Source organism: Drosophila innubila (assembly GCF_004354385.1).
Source record: "Drosophila innubila isolate TH190305 chromosome 3L unlocalized genomic scaffold, UK_Dinn_1.0 0_D_3L, whole genome shotgun sequence".
In the NCBI taxonomy this organism is placed as follows: domain Eukaryota; kingdom Metazoa; phylum Arthropoda; class Insecta; order Diptera; family Drosophilidae; genus Drosophila; species Drosophila innubila.
In genome coordinates, this window is record NW_022995376.1 from 17876720 (window position 1) to 17896609 (window position 19890).

General features: G+C 40.2%; 1 protein-coding gene across 2 annotated transcripts; it reads right to left on the reverse strand.

The window, feature by feature from the left end:
• Positions 1–269: 269 nt before the first annotated feature.
• LOC117786453 lies at positions 270–16138 on the reverse strand. Of its 2 annotated transcripts, XM_034624721.1 has the most exons (6): positions 15936–16138; positions 14751–14867; positions 4248–8964; positions 2636–3413; positions 1124–2574; positions 270–1059 (listed from the first exon to the last, which is right to left on the reverse strand). In XM_034624721.1, exons 3-5 carry the CDS (start codon positions 8364–8366, stop codon positions 1136–1138), a joined length of 6336 nt encoding a protein of 2111 aa, XP_034480612.1. In that variant the 5' UTR covers positions 8367–8964; positions 14751–14867; positions 15936–16138; the 3' UTR covers positions 270–1059; positions 1124–1135. The 2 variants fall into 2 exon arrangements, with proteins under 2 accessions (XP_034480612.1, XP_034480613.1); XM_034624722.1 differs by lacking the exon at positions 14751–14867.
• Between the last annotated feature and the right edge of the window lie 3752 nt (positions 16139–19890).

The window sequence follows — 19890 nt, forward strand, 5'->3', positions numbered from 1 at the left end:
TTGAAATTTGTATTAACTTAAAATTAAATTTTCCAGTATGGCCACACGTGACCAATAACGCGTTCTAATTAATTCAGTATTTATATTTACCAGTGCTCTGGTATATTTTAGGTATAACATTAACGACGTTACTCCTCATTAGCAATTTGCTCCTCACTTAACATCTGCAAACGCGCGAAGTTAAAATTTTTGTAGTTTTTTTTTGAATGATTTATATATATTATAAAAATTAACACCCAACACAGAAAATAATTGTAAATTTGCAATAATAACTTTTAATAAATACACACATTTATTAAACTTGCACTTCATTATCATTGTATCAATATATCAATGTCGGTTTGCTTACAAAATAGATTTCTTTGTGTTTTATATCAAATAATTAAAAGGTATAAATCAACGAAAAAATACGTTTTTTTTCTTGGTTGCGCGCCCGATTTGCTGAACTACGTGTAAAAAAATTCAAAATAAACAACAGTATAAAAAATTGCATGGCTTAAAATATTAGAGGAGGGAGAATAGAGAGTTAAGTTGTTCAGTTAACAATGTTAAAGCTGCAGTGCAGAGACTTTTATAAATGCAGCTGACAAAAGCACATATAAGTATATAAGTTATATTGGCATTGTTGATAGCTATGAAGCACAGCAATTGTAGCATTCAAATATTTAAATGAATAAGAGAGATTAAACAAGCGCACACTAAATAATATCACCGAATTTGTTTATCATTTTGACATTGCTTCGACTCGACTCGACTCCGATCTGCATACAATGCATTTACTATAATAATAATAATATGTACTTAGTTAGTCAGTAATTTTGTATAATTTTTGGGGAGGAGGTTAACGACAATATGTTTTTTGTTGTATGTATTCATATAACTGCTATCAATTAAGTGGATGCTCCATTTGCTTTGTAGTAACATTGTAATTTTGATCTCAATTGATTATTGGATTATTGTTAATGGTTTCCTGCGCCTGCAACTACATGCTATTATTGACTAGAGTTGCCTTATGGGACGTGTATGGGTTTCTTTCGATCGGTACATATTTAATATGACCTGCAATTAATAGAAGTGTTAATTAGTAAAGAATATTGATAATAGTTTTTTATTTCAAACTCACCTTTTTGTATATTTACTCCACGATCTGCAGCTCGCTGACATCCAGATCCAAATCGGCGCTGTCCTTGCAAAATGTGCTGGAGCGTTCCAGTTTGGACTCGACACGTTGGCAATTATTGCTGCTCTCCAGCTGTGCATCGATGAGCAAATCGAGTTTCTGTTTGACCGCCTGGGCAGACTTGTAATGATGTGTGCCGTTCACAACGCCATTTGTTGTGGCCAACTTGTGTCCATTTGTTGTTGCTCCTGTTGTTGCCGCTGTTGTTGTTGTTGTCTTGCGCAAGTGCAGCGTATTGGGACGTCTTGTGGGTATATTGGAGGGCAAACTATTGCGCAGATTGTGCTGCTGCAGCATGCTGCTAACGGCGGAATGTGACGAGGAGCGCAACGGACCTGCAGATGCTCTCAATTGTATTGTTCGCTCATCTTCCGAGCTGTGTTGCTGCTGCTGCTGTTGTTGTTGCTGTTGCTGCTGTTGTTGTAGCTTGTTCTTCTCGGCTCGCTTGGCAAGTATCTCACGCGATTTGGCTGAGAGAAAACTATGACGCCCCTTAGTTGGAGCATCTCCTCCAGCTGGCACCGATATGGAACGTTGTTTGAAGAGCTCACGCGTGGACAACGTGCTGCTGACCGAGGACAAACGACTTGTTGCTGATTTGGTTGTATGCACCGAACTTGGACTGGAACCATTTGAAGTGCCCGCATTGTGCTGTTGCTTCAACTGTCGCGTTGATCGATTGCCAACTGTTGAGCTGCGTTGTGTGCCCCTCAATGGCTGCAGTGTTGCAGTTGTTGTTGTGGTTGTTGTCTGCTTGGGTCCATGCCCATTGAGCTGCTGCACACGCGCCAATTTGGAGCTGCTCGACAGCGATTCGTGTGAGATCGTTTTGTTTGTTATCACCGAGCTCTTCATGCTCTCCGCCAGCGAGTCCACATTGAGATCCGAGGAATAACGCTCCCGTGATCCGCTTTTGGCCAAACTATCTGAAGACATGTTGCTCGACTTGTTGCCCAACCGAGGGCCATTCTGTCCACGACGCACTGCAGCTGGACTCGAGTTGCGTGAACTATCGCTGGAAGATATATGCAGATTTTTAGCCTGTGCCTTGCGTGCCGCCGGAATACTCGAGCTGGTGGCACTGCGAATCGGACCCGTGTTGCTGTTGCTGCTGTTGTTGGCGCTGACGGCACGCGGTTTCCTCGGCTCCAGATAACGTGCACGCACCACGGGAGCAGAGTTCCGATTTTGGACAGTTTGGGCAACCTTGGCTTCTACTGGTGGTGGCGGTGGCGCCACCACAGCAGCTGCTACGGGTTTCCGATGTGTCGCAGGCGGCGCCTCCGACTGTGTGCGTCTGTGCGAGTTAAGACTGTGGCGATCGGTTGCAGATTGAGAGCTGGCACGTTGCGGTTGTGGCACATAGGCGCGTGAATTGGATTTTAATAATTTACCTGCAAGTGGGGAGAGATTTCATTAATAAGATGGATTAATAGGTAATTCTTGATTACTCACTGCTGCCTTCGCGCAGATCATGGTTGCCCTGTGCCTGCACACCTCTCTCCGTGGTCTGCACATTGCCCGCCTCGTAGGTTGTCTGGGTGGCCTTGTATGACTGCGTCTCCTGTGCCTGGGCGCGTTTCGATTGCGCTTGAATGGCCAGCTTGATCTGCACCAGATCCTGGCTACGTGTGCTGCCGCCAAATGAGAAGGCTTTGCTCACGGGTTTGCCGCCGTTGCGCTTCAGATCAAATGGCTCTGTCAACCTCGCCATGGTCTGGATTTTCTTGCGTAGCTCCAGATCCATGCGTTGCCAGGCTGTGAAACGCATGGCACGTGAACACTGCCTAATCAGGCACTGCTCGACGGCGTAGACAAGAGCACTAACCAAACGTATGTATTCCGGCTGCCAGTCAAGCTGTTCCTCCTGCAATCCCTGCAGCTCCTTGGCCAACTCGCCCAGATTCACTGGCATCTGGATGAGCTTCGCCTGCAGCACAGTGTTGAGTCGCGTCACACGCTGATAGCTGCGACAAGCCTGCTCGGGAGTGAGTGCAGCTGCCGTTTGCAGCAACAACGTCTCAAGTCTCGGAATGTGGCGACTGCGATCGTGACCCAGCGAGAGGAATGAATCGCTGGCAATCAAACTGGCAAAGTGATCGCCCACATAGGCATAGGCTGCGTCCAGGATGTCGCGCACCAGCTGCTCACAAACATGACCCCAGCGATAGGCGGACAACTGCGCCAGCAGATGATCACAGTCCAGCACCGTGTCCAGGACCGTCTCGGAGGTCTGTGCAGTAAGACAATAAGAGATTAATAAGTCAGGAGCAGTACAATGAAATACTCGAAATATATAGGAAACAAGGAAAGGTAACTAAATAACTTTAATCAAAACCACTTTTCCTGATAAATCAAAGACTTAACTTTTTTTCGTGTTTGTAAAGATACTCGAAATATTTAGGAAACAAAGAAAGATAACTAAATTACTTTAATCAAATCCACTTTTTCTGATAAATCTAAGATTTAAGTTTTTCTTCGTATTTATAAAATTGTTTTTTCAGGGGTAATAGTTTTTATAAGCTTAAATTTCCCCAAACAGCTATAAATAAGTCTATTTATTTATTTATCGACACAGTCTGATCTTAAAATCATTTTTTTCCGGCTATTTTTTTTCTTAATAAATTAAAATATGATTTGTTTGCGGTATTTTCAGAATGTTTTTAGCTTTAAAACTCTGAAAATATTTGAAACAATGTGATTGCTACTTATTTTCCTCTGTATTTTGTAAATTACACTAAATAGGCATTCATTAGGCTTATTAAAAAAGCAGAAAGTTGTAGAAAAACTGTGTAGTTATTACAAAAGTGAAAGAAAACTTCTAGAAATGAGGTATTACTAGTAGCATACCTAAGATTATTGTCAGCAAATTTGGTTGTTCTATCTCTTCTAGTTCTTAAAATATCGGACTAACAGACAGACATGGCTATATCGACTTGTCTGTTGTTGCTGCTCAGGAATATATACACTTTATAGGCTTAAAAATACTTTCTTTAGCGTGTTGCAGTCATTACCACTAATTAATTATACTCTTCTAGGATTTGGATAAGATTCAGTGTTCACTTACCAAATAGGCAACAATTTGTTGACGACAACGTCCGAGAATATCCGACGGCAGCTGAGCAAACTGACGCGTTGGCCAGACCTTCAGATAATGGCGACACGTCCAGCGCAAGCACTTGCGATAGAGATCATCTAGAGCGTGATTCAATGCCACGGGCAGCACCTGGAGTATGCCATCGATGCAGCCAGAGCAAGGCTTATGGAAGTTGTGGCAATAGTTGGTCTTCAGGGCGTGCGAAGTGACCTCCTTGAGGCCCTCCAGGCCCAAGAGATCTGCCAAAGCGGCCAGCTCCATCAGACTGATGCCATCCGGTGGATGCGAGGCACCCGAATAAATGTGGCACAATGCAAAATGAACTGCTGCATAGGAATATCCCTGGAGTGAGACAACACTCTGGGAACCATGTCCAGCCAACATGGCGGCAAAATACTGACAACGACTCCGTAGAATACATTTGTGGGCACGTATGCGTCGTCCATGCACCTCGACCAGCATATCGGTGGCAATCTCCTGCAGAAACATCTTGAGCAGATCCTCGCCGAGACGACGCGGCTGACGACAACTTAGGGAAGACTCATCCATGCCGGAGCGACTGAAACTGGATGCGAGACTTGAGTCTGCACTTAAATCAGTTTGTATATAATCCACTTGTGGCTGCTGTTGTCCTTGTCCATTGTCCAGGGTCATATCACCGGGCAACGAGTTGGAGAACTCTTTGCTAAAATTGGGAAACAGCCGCGATAAACTTCTCAAGTTGTCCACAGAGCTGGCAAAGTTTTGGATATTGTTGTTATTGCCGCCGGTGGAACGTGTCATGGCCCAGGAATGTGGACGTGCCAGACGATGCTGATCATCGCGATAGAATCGCTGACTATTGCTCCGTTGATTGCCAGCACTTTTGCTCATTGCATCCGGAGATTGCAGTTCATGTTTCGTCACCGGTTTCTTATCCATGTCCGAGAGTTTGACAAAGTTAGCCGGCTGCTCCGAGTGCTCATTGACCGTTTCCAGCAGCTGCTTCTGCTTCTCAATTGTGGCATGCAACGTTTCCATGGTGTGGCCATTACTCAGAGTCGTCGCTTGCTTCTTGGGCGATGCCGTCTCCTTGGCCTCAATAATTGTTTCCATAATCGAGGTGCGATTGGAGCTGCTACTGAGTTGTAGTGGCACCTGTTGTTGTTGCTGTTGTTGCACCTCCCGCAGTGCCAGCTGCTCATCCTGCTGAAAGGTGAGATCATCCGTGTCCGTATTGGATGCTGGTGACATATCCTTGGACAAGACACCCTCTGTCATGACGGATGCCAGGCTGCTGCTCTTATCATAAGTCTCATTGAGCTGTGCATCCCGACGACGCTTCTTGAGACGCGCCGCCGCCTGTTGCTCCTCATCGGAGCCGCTGCTCAAGGCGCCCGCATTCGAGGCTCCACTGTAGTCATCATATGGCGACAGCGAACTGTCCACGGACAACGAGGATGCCTTTGAGATGATGGGCAACTTGTCAATAATGCTCATTAAACCTGCTCCTCCACCTCCTCCAGCTTGATCTCCGCCATTTGCCGTCAAGCTAATGGAACGCTTGCAATCTCCCGTTGTTGCCTGATCCTTGTTGCTATTGTTGCTGCCCCAGCTGTGACGCTTGCTCGGCTCCTGACGCGACATGCGTCGCAGTGCTGCCACCGTCAACGGTTGCTGCTCCAGATTGCAGCGATAATCCAAAGATTTGCTCTCCTCCTTCGGCTGTTGTTGTTGCTGCTGCTGTGATCCACTTTTGGCCATCAAAGTTTCTGTGGAGCTGGCACTGGACTTCATCACATCCTCGCCACGTCGTTGTGCCACGCTCAAGGAACTGGACAAGCGCTGAGCCAAGTTAAAAGGCTCCTTGCGTCCATTTGTGGCACGCGGCTTGGACGACTCTCCAAAGTCTATAAACATGCTAAAGATGTTGTTCTTTTTATCAGACTCATTTGTGGACTGCTCCTGTGTCTTCATCTCCTTTTGCTCCTTCTGTTCCTCCTGCTCCTTGGTCTGGTAATCGCTCTGCGTGAGATTCACAAAGAAATTGGCCGCCTTGGGCGCTGTGTAGGATTTGCTCAGTGGTTGCTGCTTCTCCTGTGGCTTTGGCTTTCTGTCCATGTCATCCAGTGACACATAGAAACCACAGCCACTTTTATGTGAGCTGTTCGAATCGGAACGCTCACGGAAACGTGCCGGATTCATTGCCTCCAGGCTGGATGTGGAGCTGCTGCTCTTGCGTCGCTCGGGCCGACAATCGCTCATGTCCACCACCCAGGAGGCAATGCCTGCCAGCGGTTTCCTCGCCAGATGACCCGTTGGTTTAAACCTCAGCTCTACGCCCTCCAGCTCGACATCCTCATCCGCCTGCTGATGCTCCGCCGCCTCCTCGTCATCCTCATCCTGCAGCGGTCGCGTGGTTGCAAAATCGAGGGACACAAATCCTCCCGAGACAATGGGACAGGCATCGGTGCGTCGCTTCAAACTTGGACTATCGCAATGCTTTTGCCGGAAATCCTCAATGGAGGCGCCACCAGAAACAATGGGATTCGCTTCATCAAACTTGGAACGTTTGGGAGTGCGTGGCAAGGGCAATGGGGAATCGGTGGCATCACTGCAATAGGCACCCGAATCGCGATGATGGGAGAGCGATGAACTCAACGTGTAATCCCGATGAATGGAGCTATTGTTGCTGCTGGACACCGGCTCCAAAACATGCACCATCGAGTTGTGTGGCGTCTCAGTTGGATGATGATGTTGCAATTGTTGTTGTTGCTGTGACAACTGCTGTTGCTGTTGTTGTTGCTGTTGCTGTGACTGCGGATGTTGCCTGCTCTGATCCGACCACACCAAACTGTGTCCGGGACTGCTCGAGGAGTAATCCGTTGTATAGCTGAGATCATGCGCATGATGAGATGCAAATTTGGGACTACTGGCCAATGGATGCACACTAAACTGTTGTGTGTTATGCTGGAAACTGTATGGCACTGCCATGGGAACAGTTGGAGCAGCACGTCGCCTTCGTGCAGCACTCAACGAGGAGTCGGAGGAATCCGCATCCGCCGGCAATGAGACACTACTCGCTTCAGTGGCATCGGTGGCAACACTTGCCGGCAACTGTTGTTCCCGCTTCCAAAGCTTCTCCTCATCGGATAGATTGTTGGTAACACTATTAGAATCCTGTTGTTGCTCATCCTCGGCTTCCACGTCGGAGCTGCAATTGGATTGACTGCTGCGTGGTGGCAAACTATTAACTTTACACTTGGCAAACGCCTTGTGAAACTGTTCCAGTTCCATTTCCGACTCCGGCTTTGCATCTAATTCGTGCTCGCAGGCCTGGTTACCATCCAGGCTGGGAAAGGACAGCACCTCATCCTCATCGCGCAGCGACGAGGCGTCTATAAAGCAAGCACTATTCCCCGATGTGCTTAAGGGTTGCTCCCGCTTCTCAAACTCCCGCAGCAGGCAATTGGCCGTAATCCCCTCCGGCTGTGCCTGCGATGACATCACATTGACATTGGGATAGACAGACTCCCAGGAGCCGGTCTCAGTGGAAACTGTCGACGTTTCCATGCACACAATTTCCTCGTTTTGACGTTGCTTCTCCTCCTTGGAAGGTGGCTTCAATTTGCTTTCGTAACTTTTGTTATCACGACCAGAGTTGCTGCTGCTGCTGCCGGCAACAACGAGAGCAACTGCAGCAACAGCACCGTTACAGTCCGGACTGGACACTGGCGAGAAGGTATCACGCTCCTCCTCGCCCACATCCAGTTCACAGGTCTTGGTGGAACCGCTGCCAGAGTGTGAACCACGTTGACTTGGAGTCGGACGCGTTGATGCCGCTGCAGCACGCAAATCTTCGCTGTACTGTGGCGCCGACGAGGATGAGGATGAGCTGCTGGTGTCGTGAGCCACCGATGGACTGCTGACGTTGCTGCTGCTCTTGCTGCTGCTGTTGCTGGTGTTTGTGAGATTCGAGTAGTGCGAATGATTTGGTGAACCAATGACTGGCTCCTCCTGTTGATCCAAAGATCTGGCAACTGTTGTTGTTGTCGCTGGAGTTGGAGCTGCAATTGTTGTTGCTGGTGTTGTTGTTGACGTTGCGTCCATTGTTTGAGGTGAGGGAATTTCAAATTGCTGTTGCTGGCAGTCAAGGGAAACTCATCGACGCTTTTCCGGTTCGCTGCTTGGAATACCAAGTGACTGTTAAGTGACTGCCAAGTGACAGTCAAGTGGGCTCCAAGTTGCAGTTGCACTTGTTGTTGTTTCACTTGTTGAAGTTGTAATTGTTGTTGTTGTTGTTGTTGCTGCTTTGTGACTGTCTGTTGCCTTTACATGGCCACATGCTGCATTCCTGGCAGGCGTGGGCCTTTAAACCCAACACAAAATATAATTGTATCTCACAGATACAGACACAAGAGTTACCAAAATAGCCAAAAGCGAAACTGAAACCAAGACAACAACGTATCTTTTTTTTATGCGTCTGCGTCTGCTAATGATGCACTGCCTCCTGCTTTTCCTTGCCTTGCTCTTCGTTTTTATTATTTTGTTTATTTTCTTTTATTATTTTCCTTTTTTTTTTGTTTCGTTTTCGTTTCTCCCCTCCTTTAGTTTTCACAGAAAGTTCAAGCGGCGTCTCTCTTAATGTTGTTGCTGCTGATTTATCGCCAATTGTGCCAATTGTTGCACTTGTTGTTGTACAATTAAACTGCAAAGAAAAAAGGAAAATAAACATTATTTAAACAAGTCGATTCATTTTGAACTTACACAACTACAAAACACTTAAGCACTTTATGTACTTTAAAAATAAACTCAGCAATTGTTTAGTGCATATCATTTTCTGACTTACAGTTAATTATTAAAGACTTAAAACCTCAAAACTCATGTTGACTCAACACCAGGAAATCAAGAAAAATAATATTATTAAATTATGAGTCAATGTTGAAATTGTAATTACCTCAGTTGATGGATCAGTAACTAAAATGTTACTAATTTTATCAAGTTTATAATTCACTATTTCGATTTGGACTAAATTTATTTATCAGGGATCGTAAAAAAAAACCTCAGATTCCATTCTCTTTACTAAGCTTTCAGTTTTTTAGAGCAACAGAATTGTTTAAATTTACCGTCAAATGTTCAAAACAATTTAAATAAAAGTACATAGTTCTTTATTACAGCTCTCTTAAACTAAAAGTATGAGCTGCAAGAAACTAATTAAAGAACTGCATAAAGTCTGAATAAATTGCAGCATTTGCACTAAACTTTTATTATTGTAAGTTTTAAAGCTGCATGGATTAAATTAAAATCACATTATAGTAACTGCCTATAAACTATCCACTTAATCACAAAAAGATTAACACAAACTATAAAAAAGTCAGGGTTAAAAATGAGCAAAACGATATATCTGCAAATAAACTGAATGCAAGGTCAGATCAACAGATTTTTTGCTTCATTTACGAGATAACAATTCATAATCAAGAAAGGGATCGTTGTGAATAAAGCGACAGTAAAATAAATAGTATGGCGATGACGGATAAATATATTCACAACACGGTAAAAATTCCGATTAATATCACAATTGCAACCGATCCAAAGCTTAATAATTTATAATTCTTAACAAAGTGACAATAGAAGTACAATTTAATTTTCAACACAGAAATCATAAATTAAAAAAAAAAATCTACAATTTCTGTCGTTGGATAATTCACAATTTAATAACTTTTATATACATTTACAATACTCTTTAATTTTAATATACAACAAATTTCCTATGATATGAAGTAACATTATTAATATCACAATTACAATCGATCGATAGTTCACAATGAAATGACTTTTATGCACAATCACAATAGACTTTCGAGCTTGACGTCAATGCGACGCACCCAAAACCAAATCAAAGCCTCGACTCATCATTAGCCACCGTTTCCCGACTGCCCCATCCCCCTCCTCACTGCCCCATCACTCGGAAACCACAATAACAAAATCATCGGCAGCTTGACCCTCGTCTGGTGATGGCACCCACAACAGCACCCTCCCTCCACCCCTTGACAATATTTGATGTGGCAACGGTTTCCCGTTGCTTCCTTTATCGGCCCCCATGAGCAAACATCTAGAATTTCAATTCGTTATCTCGGAAGTGCAAGTGCAGGGAAATTCAAGCATTTTATTTTTCTGAACATAAGAAATTTATATTGAGAGGGAATTGAATATATGTTCAGGGCAAGCATTAAGCATTTGTCAAGTTTAAGCGTTAAAAGCATTTTTGTACCTTCTGTTTGTACACAGCTCCGAGAGTTCTGACACCTTGAAATTTTTGCAAGCTTTCCGTATAATCATGAATATTTTATATACGTATTCAATCTACCCCTTTCACCGCCTCCCAATACTACTCAGACATTTTATAAATATTTACGCAGTTCACTGAAATTTAAATAAGAAGTAAAGGTTCTTGAACAGAGTTTCTGGTATTTCAAGCGAGGCAAGCTAAACTTATTAAAGTCACAGACTCAACATTATTTTATTTTCCAGACATTGCGACTAATTCCTAACCCATTATTAATTATATTATGTTCATAAATAAACCCATGGGTATAAATGGAAATATTTCTAGAGGAAATTTGCATACAAAGGCGCGACATTGACGTATAAGCAGCAAATCGCAGTAAAGTGCTAAACATGAAAATTAATACGTTCTATAAAGGAATCTCAGGAGTTAATCATGCAAATCGTGTCCACGATCGACAACAACAATTTATAATAACAAAGAAAGAATTATAGCAATAAATAAGCAATCGGAAAGATCGATTGGTTTTACGTTACAATTTGTTAAACGATATTGCAGTCATTAATGGAAACAAATCTTAGGGTTTAAATTCTAATACCAAATCAGATATTGAAAGATGATACTCTGTAGTTATGGGATCATTCACAAAAGAGAAAACAGATCTTCAGATGAAGAAGTTGTTTTTATTTTTGATTTACATTTTTTAGTAAGACGATTAAAACTAATCTAGACGTATGAACTTAAAACAAAGGCGCAGCTGCTATCAGTTAAATAAAAGACCCTAGATTTATGGGTACGTTCAACCCAAGCAAGTTAACAAACCCGAACCAAAACATAGGTCACAGATCGCAGATATTGCAACAACAAAAACAACACACAACAACAACAACAATCAGACAGCAGTTGCAATATCAAAGAGATAAACGAGCTGCAATTATGTAATTTATGACTTATAGCACGATATGCATGTTAAGAGAACAGGCACAACAACAACAACAACAACTGCAAAGTCAACAAGATACCAACTCCATAATCAGCACAAAATAAAAACGAATACAAAGCGAATAAAAAAAACATATTCATTTGTATCTCGATAATTGCACGTTCGGCCAGCCACTGAATTACTCGCATTGAAAACAATTTTTTGTATATCTTTTTTTTTACAATTTTGCAGTTGTCAAACTTTTAGAACTCGCCATCCGCATGGATTGCCATTTAAGGCAGATATTTTTCAGTTGGCTTCCAAGTACACAACAAATTGTTAATTATACACTGATGATAATAAATAAAAGTTTATATTCGTTCGCTCGTTATAAAAAATACATAAAATATAATATTTATTTTTAAGGATTTCTGGAATTTGCGATCTATAAATAGATTTTGAGTTTCGTTTAACAAAGATCTTTAATGTTACAAAAATCAACATAGTATTCCCATGTATTTAAATTAATTAAACTTAGAACTTTACAAAATAAATAATGAGAACAACAATTTTTTTAGACATTCACGATTTATTCTCCTGCAAAATTTACAAGACACACATCTCTAACTAGACACGCCTCGAGGCTCAATTGGTACTCAATTTGTACAGCAATTTGTATACTATGTGTGTATGTGGTGTTTAGGCGTCGATTCAAGTTGTCGCCGTTGTCAGGAGAAACTGGAGGCGGGACTGGACAGAGCCTCAAGCCTAGAGCCTCGATCTCAACTCGCAGCTACTTTGACAATTTGCAAACTCATCGCGCGACCACACGACGCATTCTTTTTTCTTTTTCTTTTTCTTTTTCTTTCTCTTTTTTTTTATTTTGCAATAAATACAGAGAGCCCCATTATGATGATTATTATTATTACAATGTATACATATGTATAATATTTTTGCTTTTATCTAGCTATCTATCTGTCAATGAAGTCAACGTTGGCAACAATGTAGTCGCATTAATAAACACCATCATTTTGTCACTCCTTACCCTCTTCCTCACTATCTTTTCGATATCTACAGGCAACATCTTTCGCCTCCCCTTTCAATGGTCGTTGTTTGCGACTGGTTTTTGGGTGTTTCAACAGATCCGCAGATCGTTGGATCGTATATTTTTTTTAGATTTTAAGTTTTTAATATTCAGCACACGTTCTACGTCTGACAAGGGGCGGATATTTTTGTTTAATATCATAAATTAGACGCACAGACACAGCTGATGTTTAAATGGTTTTAACCATCATTCTTTAAGTCAATCAACTTTCGCTAGCAATTAACTTTCCTCCCTCATTTCCTCCTTCAATGTTTTGACTTTAAACTTCAGATTCAATCAGTTTTCAACACATTATTTCCTCTCTGAGGAGCATTGTTATTGTGGCTTTGATCGCCACACACTTATAAACAATATTTTTAGACTTATACAATCTGAATTTACATGTTTATATTGTTGTTATTGTTGTTGTTAATATTATTGTTGATAGTCGTCGTCATCGATTTTGTAGTCGCGTCAACTTGTTACACCCATATTTGGCAGCAAATTCAAATCTTACGTCTCTTTGATGGTTTTATCGAATGTTTATAATCTTCGATCAGTCCGTCTGTTGTCTTTCTATTTATTGCCTGACTTTGTCTGGATTCTCGTTCTAGCACCGCATTACTCATTCCCCACACGACCTTTGTTTAATAACGCATACATAATATACATACAAATATCATTTGATAGATACATATATCTATCTATAATGCATATACAAGTTGTATAGTATTCATTTAACCAAATGAGTTTTATATGAAAACAAAATATGGAAGTGCTTTCGATGAGCGTAGGATTTTCATTGCTGACAAATAAACACTAGAATATTACAATAATTATTGCCATTATTTTTAGTTATCTTAATAATCATTGGAAATTAGTTCTTATGACTTGAAAATTATGTTAATAAGCTAGGTTAATAGCTGTGTAATATTTATAATATTTTCGGCATAGAAAACTACGGCAAAGTGGAAATAATTAAATGGAAAAGTGGTATTAATATTGATATTCAATCCAGTGTTAATTAATTTTCATAAATGTTTGTTAAAAATAATTGGACACGTGTCTCATCGCTTTCTGCAAATGCTTCTCTTTAGGGAAGAAAACGTTGGTAACTGGACGGCACTTAAGGGGTTAACTATTAAAGTTAAGTACCTGTCTTTTAAAAAACTTGTACTTTATACATTATGCTGAAAGTGCTTGGGTTTTATGAGCTGCAAGTTGCACTGACAAATAGCTTGCCAAAAAGAAAATATACTATATATAAAGTGGTAAAAAAAAAAGCAAAAGCAGTCAAGAAATTTGATGGCTTTCGTGCTGGCGGCGAGAGCCAAACTAGAAATTCACTTTCGTCTGTTGGCCCAGAAACCAAGAAACCAATTGAGGCGTTGTCGACTGGCCACAAGCTGGTGGCAAGTGGCAAGTGGGCAATGTGGGTCTTCATTGGCCATTATTTTGTTGTACTGCAACAGAAATGGCAAAAGCATTTACGAGGTCAGAAATGGGCCCTGATTTTTACAACCAGTTGGGTATGAGGAGAAGGAGGCTTTGGGTGTTGATTGTTTGGATGGACTTTAGGACCTTGTGACACGCAAATGTGCGGACTAAGATCTCGCATGTGAGTTTTGAATTTAGAACCAAATTGCAATCAATGTGGCAAGTGAAGAACAACGCATTTAGGAAGACAACTCAACAACCAACTATCTGACCCTGAGGCTACCAACCAGCAATAATAATACAAACAACAGACACAAAAAACGTGCTCGGTAATAAATCAAAATAAATATATATTTTTAAAAATTAACTGCAAAGTTGACAGCTTGGCAGCTCAACTCAATCAACCGGAACAAGCTCGAATGATAATTAAATAAAAATTTATGATCTTATACGAATATTACTGAGTGTACAATTTTACATCGCATTGCAATAAGGCGTTTATTAACGCATCTCGACCTCTGGCATTGACTTTAGCTTGACCTTTGTCAACCCAATGAGAAGACAAAGACACTTCAACTCAAAAAACATGAACAATTGCAAAAGTGATGGGAAACTTTGTTTAATTCATAATTAAATATGTAAAGCGAACATCTTCTCCAGCTGTGCGATGCGAGGTTCAATACAAAAGTTATCATGCAAATATTAAGTAACACTTTAAGGTTAATAATTTAGTTGGTAAATATTATATTTTTCATTTATACATACACAAGTTGAAGAAATTGCCAGCTGTGCTATACAGAATACAACTGGAAGCTTTAATGTGCTTTCAATTTGATATCCAAAGATGATCTAGCGTCCCAGAGTTATAAATACTAGATTTATCTATTTAGATCCAGAGCAAATGGATAGGTAAAAATTTTATAATAAAGTTGAGCTTAATTTAACATTATTGACATTAAAATTAATAAATAAAAAAGAATATTTCAAATCATTTTCGACAGAATTCGATTTTTTAGTTTTACTCTCACAGTTGTCAACACAATTAGTCAAAAGTTTAGGCATGCAAATCATTAATCATTAAAAACATTAAATATTTTGGTAAAAATCTCACAGTGAGCCAAATTGATATTCAAAGTAAACCGACTTCAACTCTTGGGAATGGGTTCGTTGAAAGAAAAGATTATTATTCGATCATCGATTAAAAATTTTAGGTGTGACATAATGTTATAAAGTGTCATACATGGCATATTAATTAAGGAATTTATTGTTTATGGCAAATATGAATGCTCAACACGAATTGTTAACAATCGTAGATAATCTTGAGTTAACCCTCGCATTGATATACATATGTATGACTGACTGAGGGGAAAAGACAGACGGGGGCACACTTGTAACTCAATCAGGCGTCAAAATGTGGAGGCCCTTGAAGTCAAATGAGACGCAGACGTAACCAAACAATATTCAAATCTCAAGTCAACTGTTAAATCATTGCACACAGCTGTGTGGAATGTGGATCGCATTTACTTGTGTGTGGATTATATTCACATTTGTATAATTGTTACTGCTTTAGTTTCCAGCTGGAATTTGTTCACACACACACACATTGCTATGCATAGTTAAAATGCGTGTGCGGCCCACGCTTCGTTAATTACACAGCATTTTTGCATTTTTTACAATTTATTATTGTTTATTTCAATTGTTTAACCATAAAAGTTGTTGCGGAAGTTTATACAATTTTGTCAATGGCCTTTTCAAATTGATTGAATTTGGACTAAATTATTTTGAGCAACAGTAACATATTATTGCTGATTAAATTCCGCAGTCGATCAAAAAAAAAAAAAAAAACAGCAAATGATAGCCTCTTAATCAAAATCAATTTGGCTCGTGTTTCGATTTCGTGTCTTCTGAATTCGGCGAAATTTCTTACAATCTAAATAATAAGAAACTAACAATCGAAGAGAGCCAACAAAAGCGTGGCATAAATCAGCAACGAGATTATTTATTAAAGTCGACGTTATTTCTTTTAAATAATCGACAACCGATAGACGCGATCCGAAGACGCGTCAACGTAACGCACGAACGTAAAGCTAAAAACACACTAAGCTCGCGGCATCGTCCACAGCGCCAACAGAGCCTCCACAGCAGCAGCAGCAGCACCATCAGCTGAACGAGAGAACAGCAGAAAAAGAGAGTGCGAGAGCGAACGCTCGCAATGATACTCAGCTGGTGTGAGAGTGTGGGAGAGAGTGTGCTGATGGGCAAGTGCATTGTTATTGAGAGGGGCCTGTGGAGGGTGAGTGTCTATCCTCTCCGTTTGTCTGCCTGTGTGTGTGTGTGTTTGTGTGCCGGCGTGTGAAACTTTATGCAAATTAGCCTGTATTTGTATATGCGGAAAATAAAAAAATAAAACTTTATGTCAGTGTCTTTGACAATAAAAACAAAACTGTCGCTGATACGGTACAATGAGTGTGTGATACGGCAAAGCTACATTATTAAACGGCCTAACACAGCAGCCGAAGCTGTCGCCGTCGCTGTCGGCGTCACAGTCGCAGCAGACGAGAACCTGCCTCAATTTGTTGCTGTCATGATATATTTATGCATTTGTATTAGTGTGTGTGTGTTTGTGAAAAAGTTCATTGCACGTTGATTACACAAAATAGCGAGCCTACAAAAAAGAACAGCAACAATAAAACATTTTTATTACAAACATAAAACATACTCGTTTTAATAGCATTTCCACACAACTGTTGGTTGATGCTTTCGGTACGTGCTTTTTTGTTCCGCGATTAATCATTAAAACGCCCAATGAGCACTAAATTAGTTACACAAAAGTTTGGGTGGCAGAAAGCTAAGCTTCCCCTCTTTTATTACCGCTTCTGGTGCGCTGCAGCTGCGCTGCTGCTGATGTCATCCCACTGTGGAGACTGCAGGCGCCAAACTGCAGAAAACATTTGACATTTGACAGAGGGAAGAGCGAAGGAGACGACGAAGAAATTCGCGTTGGCAATAAAAACAAAATTTAGTCTTGATATGCAAATTCAGACGCAGCATGTAAGGAAAACTTGCGAAAATTAAGTGTATTTTCATTTTGTTACGAAAATGAAATATTTATGGCCCCGAGGCGACAAAGCCAAACACAAAAAATAAGCGAAAACAAAAACAAATGCAAGAAAGACGCAGAGCGTACTCTTGAGCATTAAGATTTTAATGTCAGGTTCGACGCAAAAGAGATAATGTGTATAAAATAAAAGGCCTGACTGTCTGCCAAGAAAATTCGCGCATGAAAAGTGCGTGCAATTTTTCGATTAAAATTCAGAATTCGACTATCAAATTATTCGTCTGCTAGTATATGTATAGATGTGCATACGTGTGATTGTATATGTGTTTAACAACGTTCAAGGTCAGCGCACGATTGTGATCGTTTTAGAAGCTTTTTGACAGAGCGCAAAAAAGAAGCCAAAGCAAAAGTTTAATTGAAAGCGATACATATAGCGAGTCATATGAACAGGACAGAGACAGAGATAGCCAAAAATATTGAGGATTGTATTGAGCATATCGAGCAGCGACAGCAAAAAGAGAAACCGATGAAAATGCTATACAGACTAGATTAAGTACGACTGTGAAAATACACTATAAAATTGTGTGACCAACATATAAATAATGTATCCAAAAATATATTTAGGTTAAGAAACTGGGCATTTTAGTAAAGTAAATTCAGCTTAAGCTTATACCATTTGAAAATAGGGTATACAAAATAATTTGATGTTTAAACAGCAGGCAATAAAAAATGTAATTATTATAAATAATTATTAGAGCGCAGTGGCAGTTATAAATACATACAAAGCTTAGCGCTAAATAAGCTATTATTGTTATACATAATAATACTTTTAAAAATGTTGCGAGAGCATAGAGCGTTGCTTTTGCTGAGCGCTTTAAGCACATTGATAGAAAGATAGATGGATAGGCCGACACATTCACTCACTCTCAGCAGCTCTAACTTTCCATATTGTAAATTTTCCATTGTTTATGATTAAAGTTATGGCGTTTGCTTTTGTTTTGTTTTGTTTTGCTTGTAATAATTGTTGGTGTATGCACCTTAGATGCAAAGTGAGCAGATAAGCCGTCGTCGAAGCGCAAAACAAAGCTCATTAAGCCTCTCTCTCTTATTCTGTTCCGGCTCTCTTTCGGTCCATCTCTGTGCTTTAGGGTTTTGGAGAGTTTCAAGCTTTATATTACTTCTTTATTTCTCTTTGTTTTTTGTTTTCTGTTGCCTATGCTGTGAATATTGCAGTTTGATGGCTCAAGGAAATGTACAATAATTTTAAATTTCAACTGACAGTGGGCGTGTCAGTCGCATTTGCATATGAAAAATAAAAATAAAAGAAGCAGCAAAAAGCGAACGTTGTTTGTTCATTTGTTAATATTTGCCTTTTTTATGCGCCATCATTATTCAACACTGAATGCTCAGGTACCGTTACGTACATAAATCCAACAGCTAAAGCTAACCAACTTTTGCGGTTGTTGGTCGTCTGAGTCTACCGTTGCTACCGTTTGTTGTTTTTGTTTTTGTTGCTAGGCAAATGTGCAAAATGTTAATAAACTTTGATTGCGCAAAAAATAAAATGCGACTACATTTATTATAATTGCGCAAATGTTGTTTAATAGTTTGATATGCTTTGCAAACGATATGCACAAGTAAATACATACAGTGAGTCAAGAAAGTATTTTAACAAAAATATAAATTTACACATTTGCTTTTGTATTTTTAAAAAAGTTAAGTTCAATAAAAATGATCGTACTTTTTTTCACTGAAACCATAAAATAATAAGTCTCAACACTTTCTTGACTAACTGTATAAATATTGTTAGTTGTCATTTACTATGCACAAACGAAAGTTGTTTTAATGAATGAGTGATGTTTGTATTTTATCAGCGTACATTGATCGGATAATCAGTTGTATTAATTTAGCAGCGGTAACCTTTCTTTTTTACGGCCCACACGCAGGTAAATTACATTCAGCAAATGAATAATTATATAGTACGATTTAACAAATACTGCGCCAAGTACTCAAAAAGGCACCACAAAGAGCAAACGCCCACGCAATGACGACATCGACGTCAGTTCTAATGCCGCCCTGAAAGAGCAGAGCAAAGAAGAGAAGAGAAGAGGGAACAGCAGCCGCAGCAGCAGCTGTTTACAAAAGCTCACACACACATACACATGTCAGCACACATATGTGTGCACTAAAAACAAAACAAAAAAGCATAGAGAGGTTGATGAACTTCTGAGCGCGCTCAGTCGGCGTCTCACTGTCCAATTTTTATTGCCTACAAATTGTATACTTTTCAATTTGCTGTAATTGTGGCAAGGCAAGCTTTCAATTTGCCTCAGTTAAACGAAGCGTTGAATTGAAAGCGAGCGGTGGACGACGACGACTCCAAAAACCGCCTCCATGTCCATATAATTTGCTAATCACATTTGGCAAATTATGTTGTAAGCCGGCACAATTGTACAATCAAAAAAAATGATGTGTGAAGCGACATCGACACACAAGCATAAATACAAATACAGAGACACTCACAAGCACACAAATGCTGAGACATCAAAAGTCGGTTGACAAATTTCCATGTCCAATTTGCCGAAACTGAAACTGATGTATGGTGCAAGCACGAAAGAGAGAAAGAAAGTCACGATACACATGATAAAGACAACACATGACAACAACAGTTGGGAGTAAAGAACAAGGAAATGTGGAAAGAAAAGTCGCGTGAATCATATGCAAAAAGTAGGACATTGAAAAAAAATGGGAAAACTTAATGGCCAAGCTCATTCAGTCAGTCAGGCAAACGGCACCCCACTGAGAGACATATTATACAACAATAATAGCAACAAAAACCCTAAATTT

Excerpts from the sequence above, each read along its gene's own strand:
- LOC117786453 (XM_034624722.1), bottom strand. The coding sequence starts at position 8,366 with ATGGACGCAACGTCAACAACAACACCAGCAACAACAATTGCAGCTCCA. Across the intron at positions 3,414-4,247 it reads AACAAATTGTTGCCTATTTG|ACCTCCGAGACGGTCCTGGA; the intron begins GTAAGTGAACAC and ends CTTACTGCACAG. Across the intron at positions 2,575-2,635 it reads TGATCTGCGCGAAGGCAGCA|GTAAATTATTAAAATCCAAT; the intron begins GTGAGTAATCAA and ends CCCCACTTGCAG.